Raw genomic sequence first — 8,066 nt, forward strand, 5'->3', positions numbered from 1 at the left:
GGGCGCATTCTACTTTTGTATATACATAATTACATTTTTTCAGCATTGACGTGTAAAAGCAATCAAATAGGATTATTTCAAATTTTATTGTTGTCTTTGGAAGTATTATTAATGTTATGTCAATTTTTTTTCGTGTTTCTTTTATTTATTTGAACTGATGCTTGATGACGACTTCATTTTGGTCAAATGCTTCAGCGATGTGCGAACGAAAGTTTTGAAAATGTTTCGAAAGAGTTTTTTCTGAAATTTGACACACGTGACATTTTCTTACAGCTTTGAAATATATGACAGATTTCACTCTAATGAAACATATAATGTCCATATTGTATGCAATAATCGCGTTTCCGCATTGAAATAATAGATAAATATGGAGCATGCTAGTTGCCAGTTAGTGAATTTTGAACGAAATCCTATGGAGTCATGTCGCATGAGATTTGAGCATCATTGTACCACAGTTGAACTCCAAAACATAGTCCACACAATTATTTATTACCTGTTGGTCTTATTGAGTTGTTTTTTTCTCTGCATTTATGTTTATAAATTCTCACTCTCCCTTTTGTTGTAACTTTATGCGAGTAGAGCAGTTTGTTTTTAACTTCCATCTGGGTAGACTGTCAACAGCCATTTGCTTGGTATTTTAGCTAATATTTTAGTTATTTTATTTTTAATGCTTTATATTAATTGTAATTTGTAATTCTGATTTTGTTAGTTTACTGGTTGCCATATTCGCTGTTTGCAACCTAGAAAATGTAACTATGAGGAGTTGCATATTATTATAATAGAAAACGTATTTGTATAGTGCCTTTCTCTGACCCAACTCCGATTGTTCTACGAGCTGTTACTCTGGAAGTTGGAGGTAAAATTATATATAATGATATATATAATTAATATATAATATTATATAATATATATATTATATTATATTATATTATATATACATATATATATATATCATACATATATATATATATATATAATAAATAATTATAAATAATATAAATTATTTATAAATATATATATATATATAATATTATTAAATATACTAGCTGCTGTACCTGTTGTTGCTTGAGAGAAAATGGGGAATGCCGTCCGTAATGACAACTGATACTGGGCAGATTATGCAATCACTTCAGAATAAGTAATCACATAGGAGCCTGTCAAGCCAAAAAAGTTGTGAAAATCTGAAGAGTTTGCTATCCACTCCGAAATTTGTAAAAACAAAATGAGGGGGTACGAAAAGAGGGGTCATAACCCCCTTAGAAACGGTCCTCGAATTTCGGATTTCAACTAAAAACCTTCCTAGCGGGGGAGTGGAGTCTATGGTAAAAATTTGGTAGCCCTACCTTTCATAGTCTGGGTGTGCATAACGAAAAAACAGACAGAGAGAAATTACTATAGATATACGATACACACACACACACACACACACACACACACATATATATATATATATATATATATATATATATATATATATATATATATATAATATATATATATATATATATATATACAAGCAGTACAAAAACGACCACATGCATCGAACATCGGGTTTTGTTGCTTTTATCTGGAGCACCTCCGGTAGTGGGAATTGTCTTCATGTAAAAAAAAAAAATCTCCCACAGTATTTCTCAGGAGTTGGTAATGTCAACTAACCTTCGTTTTTATTCAGCTCATGCAACCACGTATGTACAACCATAGAGTTCTATCTGAACTGACAAGGTGTGCTAACGCAGGATAGCCGAGCCAAGCAGGAATGGACATACTACCTCTGGATGGTGTACAGATCGAAAGGGAGTTAAATTACAATGGATGAACGATCAGGATGATTGTAGGAACGCCATCGTCGAATTCAGTCGAATCCCATACAAATAATGGGCAGTTTCAGGTGATAAAAGGATAAACTCTCGGCCTGTTAACACTCTTATCTTAGCTGTATTGATAAACAATTATTGTCCAGTAAAACCAGTTCCACTTGTGTATTTATAATACTGTCCCTTTGTGTATAGATTATTTTGCATTCTTAGATTTTCATTTAAGCATGGCGAAAAGACTGTGCCTATCTTCAGTCTCCACAGATCGTTGGGAAACTAATTGGTTTAAATGTTGATTGGGTCAGGAAGACACAGATGAATCGTTAACATCCTCAGTTGATGGGAACAAAATGTTATCAAGAAATGTTCCCAAATTTCACGAATTAAATAGTTGGCCTATTCCACTTGACCTTAGACGGCTGGTAGACGGCAATGGTATTGAGAAAACTCTAACAGACAATGATGCTAAGTATAACCAAAGCAGTCGAATCAGATTTAACAACACCAAGTTAGAACGTGCTGGAGAAAAACATCATTCTAAGCCCGAATCGAGGAGTGAAATTTGTGAATCTCCAAAATTTACTCGTCCGACAAGCGAGAGACATCACACGAGAATGTTTACAAGTGTTTCCTGTGTGACAAAAAGGCACCGTGTCATCTTTAAGAGAGGCAATGACCATGAAGTTAACTAAAAGGTTAAAGAGTTGCGCAGAGACGCTGCAAGATAAAAGGTTGCTAGCTAAACTTAGTGCAGGTGGTTTTCTAGTTAGCTTGTAGAACAAAGAAAGATCTTGCAAGAAAAAACAAGAAGATAAGTCCGATGAACAAGAAAATGTAACTGTTTCCGAAAATATTGCTCTGGCCGAGTCAACAATTTACATTATTGAAACGGTGCCAAACAGTGAAGAGTCAAATGCTTTTAGACTTACTGATCTTGCGAATATGTTCGAACAGCGGATACAACAGTTGAATTAGGAGTCACTTTCCATTCATTCCTTGGTGGGTTGATCGTAACCATTGAGACTGACAAACAAATATTTGTAACCCTAGGGAAAAATGTCGTTACAAATAAGATTTCAGACAAGCCAATTGTACCCGTGCAACCATGAAGAGGCTGACACTCGAATGTTCGTTCATATCCAGCATGCAGTCATCAATGGATGTAAGGACATTTCCATGTATAGTACAGATACTGACGTTGTTGTTTTGGGAATTTCCTTGTTCGAAAAGCTTGGACTTGATAGAATGTGGATAGGTTTTGGTCGAAGTAAGGATTTCCGATGACTTCCTATACATGATATTGCAGCATCATTGGAAATACCTGTATCAGCGTTGCCATTTTTTCACGCTTTTACTGGTTGCAATTCTGCCTCGGCATTTCTAGGAAGAGGTAAAAAATCAGCGTGGCAGACATGGGAGGTATTTCCAGATGCTTCCGAGGTATTCATTCGCCTTGGTACGTTACCAGATTTAATTTCAGAGTCTGACATATAAATCCTTGAAGCTTTTGTAAGCATAATGTACGACAGGGCAACAACTATATTTGCAGTCAATGAATCTCGTTCTGAATTGTTTGCGAGAGAAAAAAAGGTCTGTTGATGCAATCCCTCCAACTAAGGAGGCTTTAATAAAGCACATTAAGAGGGCAGCATACCAAGGTTGGCATGTTTGGGGTCAAGTTTTTTGAATCTTTCGAAATTCAAAGAGCTGCCTAGGTCCTGAAAAAGTTTGGGGATGGGGTAAAAGATAAAGACGAGTGAAATATGGGAAACCCAAAATGGACATCGATCCCTTTCTGTTAGCCTTGCCATCTTGTCAGGAACCGTTTAAAATGTGTATGCAAAAAATCAAACTGTAGTTTAGTAACTGCAAGTGCTTTCGCTCTGGGCTTTCTTGTGACAGGATTATGTTCATTGTAAATTGTCAGGATCGATTAAAAAAAGCATTTCGTGCAATTGGGCTATTTTGTATCCTAATCAAGGTTATTGTGTACTTGTTGTCGGGAATGATTGGATTGCCAGCCAATTTGAATTTGGCAATCTTCCGTTAACGTTTAAATTAATCAAAAGGCCGTTTTTACCATTTTTCTTGCCAGCCTTTTTGAAACCGGAAGTGGCTTTCCATTAACCCTTTGGGCGTTACTTGCTATTCATGCCCAAATTGTTGTAAAAACGTCTGAGTAGAGTAATTCTTGACTAATTTAAATGTTTTGTCGAGTTGTATGATGATACTTGACATGAGAACATTTGTGAACGACGCCATTTTGAAAAATGGAGCGGCTATCTTTAAAAAAAAAATTGTTTTGGCCAGGACCCGAATTTTTGCAAAAGTACAGGTTTAAAGACAACATCATTTGCTGCCAAGTTTTCATTGCTTGAATCCCAATTTCCATTGCATAATAATATCCCCGACCTATAATGGTAAATGTTAGTACAAAAAAGAAAAGCTGGAGAAACCTACTGCTTCACGTCATTTTGGTTTAAATTGTACCAAACTGGGCGAGTTAGAAGACTGCGAAACTGAAAGAGGGTGAAATGATATGGGTAAAAGGGAGAAAAAAAATCTAACAAGAAAATTATGCAATAAACAGTGAAACAGAGGTGGTTTGGCTGTTGAGTATTGGTGATTGTTGTTTAATATAGAAGGACTCTCTAAAAAGGGAAGCGAATGGCTGTTTGTTGTTTGTCCGAGTATTTGAAAATCACTGTATTGTATGTGATGGAAGCAGGATATGACATGAAGTCTAACGGCACTATTTTCTTTTTTGCTGAAAGGTAAGCCTGTACGAGGGCTGTCAACCTGATGAGAGCCAGGGGGCATTTATGCTAGAGATGACCAGATTTCAAATGGGTATTTTTGAAATGTCTTACCTTGGGGTATTCAAAACTGCAACTCTTAAAGATTGGCAGTTGTGAGTTGAGATTTTATTAAGCCTTTTTCTAAAAAATATGGTGGTACGTCACATTTTAATACTAATATTGCCGTTAATAATGATCGCACAACAATTAGCTACTTACCAAAATGTTGGTGAGCAAACAGAAATTCGTAAGGAACTTTACTTTGTAAATCAGCCTCATATATAGGTTTTGAGAAGTCAAAATCTCCAGGTCTTCTAAAAAATGAATATGTATGAATTATTTAATATTTACGCAACTCATACCATGAAACTATAGTCAAACCCTTATAAAAGTACTTGTTTCAAATAGAGTTCATACTTACAAAGTTTTTAAGTTAATAAACCGTATTTAAATGATAAAGATGCTGAGGAGCCATCTAAATCTTCAGTACACGAACTTAACTTATGGCTGTGAAGTGGCCTTATCTAGCAGCAAAATAAATACCTTCACTTCTCGTATGTAATCATTATCCCAGATAATCTTACTCGTCTCGAATATGTGTACAAGACGAAAATATAATTCAACAAAAACAATCACACTACATAATAAAATACTAATATCTACATTTCCTTGATATAAAGGAAAATATATAGCCTTACATAATTACTATACAATGAATTAATTATATACATTACGAAAATAGTTAGTAAACTGTTTTATCCATCGAATTTGATATATACAGGTATTCTATGAATATTTATAATAAAAAAAGAAAGTATCATAATATGTCAATCAATGCTCATTGCTGGTCATTTTGGTGTAATTATTTACTATATTGAAATACCTAAAATACCGTCTTATCGATTGTCATACACATACACTTATAGTTAAGTATATACAAGTAATAAAATATGCATAAATTTAAATTCAACTATACATTATATGAGTAAACCTTTCTAGCCAAAATATTTTCAGTATTCATTGCTTTACAATCCATCTGAAGAAAAAGAACTCTCCTTTGGTATATATTGTAATAATTACATTAGCACTCAAGTTACAAAGAATGCGAAAAACATAAATTCAAGACAATTTATACATCCTTGTCTCGGTATCTTCATCAGAAGAATAACGATGTACATTTATCCAAGTCATTATCTTCTTCATATAATTTTTCAAGAGTGATAGAATGCGTCAATGAAATCTCTTGGCACATGCTCTCCTTCATAACAAGTCACAGACAGTTTGTAATTTTTTATTTTCCATTAATGTCCAATCGGTTCAAAATCTATTGGGTCGCTTTTCTAGCATTTTTCCAGGGAAAAGAAATATAATTTGTTCTAACCAGTTTTTGTTGTAGAACTTTGTGGCAAGGCGGAAGGCAGCAGGGGTCAACAGATAACTTAATCTTATTTAGAGGATCAGAATTTTTCTTTGGGGCATGCATTTTGCGAAAGAGGTGCAATCTCGCTTCACTGACATCAGTGAAGCTTCGAAGTCCATGCATTGCACACACATACCCTTCAATAGTATAGCAGTAGAATCTTTGTCTATAACTCTCGCGGAACCAAGTTGGTTCAGAGCTGATATGAATCTTTCACTGCTCTTCATAATTTTAATTAAAGAGTTTCCATTTTTCTTTCCTCATAAATGATGCTGTATAGTCAGAGCCTGTAAAAGCATAAAACTTCACATATAGGGGCAGTCAATTCGTTTGACAACTCTGATATATTGATCATGTGCCTGTGATCCTAGAATGAACGCCTACACCCAGGGCCGGATTTAGGCATGTGGAGGCCCCTGGGCAATCTGTGTGGAGGGCCATCCTTCTTGAGGCGGGTGGCAAGTGAAGCAAGCCTCACCGGTGGGCGCTGTAAGCTCCACCGGGAAATCATCACTGCCGGTCCTGCCAGTAATGAATTTTGGTCATCTCAATCACATGTGTAAAATGACCTCTCCTGACTCTGTACACTCGAGTATAAAAAGATTATGAAAAGCAATTTCAAATAAATAGCATATGTTTTATTACCATAAATCTAAATATGTTAGTTTGCCTTCACTCATCAGGACTCTTCACACCTGATGACTGTACAAACTGAGCATTTTTCGAAGGTGATTAGGAAGCATGACCCATACTCAGTGCCGCCAATCTTAAAATCGAAACCAAAGTTTCTTCGTAGAATAGAAAAAGTATAGCGGTATCTGTATTTACAGACCAGACACTTTACGAGACTTGGCCCTTGCAAATTTGGTGATCAATATGTCAAAGTCAATGTCTCTGAGGATGTCATTCTCTATGCTCATCAAAGCCAGGTGACTGAGTCGATCATGATGCATTGTAGTACGAAGTCTGTTTTTGATATACTTCATTTTGCTGAATGAACGTTCTCCAGAGCAATTTGTGACCATAAGCATTATCTCAACATTAGGAAAAGTATCTGCAACTTTCTTGTCTAGCAGCAATTTGTAAAGGAAATGTTCCTTCCCAAAGCTATCAGTCTTAACATAATCATCCAGAAACTGGGTGAAAAAAGCTGCAAACTGTACAAGTTCAACACCAAGTGATTGATCCAGATCATCTTTATATTCACACATTAATTTTACTGCAGCTGCTTTTATTTCAGTACAGCTCAGTGATTCCAGTTCAGATAAGAAACCGAAAAGGGAACAAGTGTTCTCGTAGGCCTTCAAACGTTGATTAAGGGAACTCAAAAACTGATCAATTACTGGAAGAAAATTATCAACACGAAACTTTTCAGGGTGAGAAAGAGTTACTTCCTCAGATCGTCCATAATCCAACGGATTCAGGCGCACATTGCGGTGACGAATGCGTGGTGGAGAATATTCATCGGTTCCAGATAAGTCCTGTCCCTTCTTCTCATAAACATGAAAGCACTCTCGCTTTTCACGTACAAAACATTCCAAGGACTTCAACACTGCTACTGCTGTATTCAGATCAAGTTTTGGGTCTTGCAATGTGTTACTTGTAGCATCAACTCGGCCAAGAATGTCATGCCAAAAAACAACATAAATGGCAGTCTCTAATTTGAGCATCTTGTCATGGAGTCCATTGGCATCATACCGTGCTTTGGCTAGCTCATTTTCATTTTGTTTTATTCCTGACTAAAAAAAAACTTTTATTCCTTATATATTTACTGAAATTAAACATTATTTAAGCCTGGGTCCTTTTTTTGAGGCCCCCTAAAACGTGGAGGCCCCTGGGCAGGTGCCCTCTTTGCCCCCCCTAAATCCGGCCCTGCCTACACCCATCCATAAAATTACAGTGATACGCAAATCATGGTGAAGTACTACAAATCGCTGGCTGAAGGTCTTCCGAGTTTTCAGTAATGAAATTCGCATGGAATATTAATCGAATATCTACTTCTTATGTGCTATTTTATTCATAAATCTATGTCCT

At 35.9% G+C, this 8,066-nt stretch overlaps 1 protein-coding gene across 1 annotated transcript; it reads right to left on the reverse strand.

Moving 5' to 3' along the window:
• Positions 1-6,856: 6,856 nt before the first annotated feature.
• Positions 6,857-7,702, reverse strand: LOC135221173 (uncharacterized). Its single transcript, XM_064258997.1, has one exon. It carries the CDS (start codon positions 7,700-7,702, stop codon positions 6,857-6,859), a length of 846 nt encoding a protein of 281 aa, XP_064115067.1.
• Between the last annotated feature and the right edge of the window lie 364 nt (positions 7,703-8,066).

This window comes from Macrobrachium nipponense, chromosome 2 (assembly GCF_015104395.2).
Source record: "Macrobrachium nipponense isolate FS-2020 chromosome 2, ASM1510439v2, whole genome shotgun sequence".
Classification (NCBI taxonomy): Eukaryota; Metazoa; Arthropoda; class Malacostraca; order Decapoda; family Palaemonidae; genus Macrobrachium; species Macrobrachium nipponense.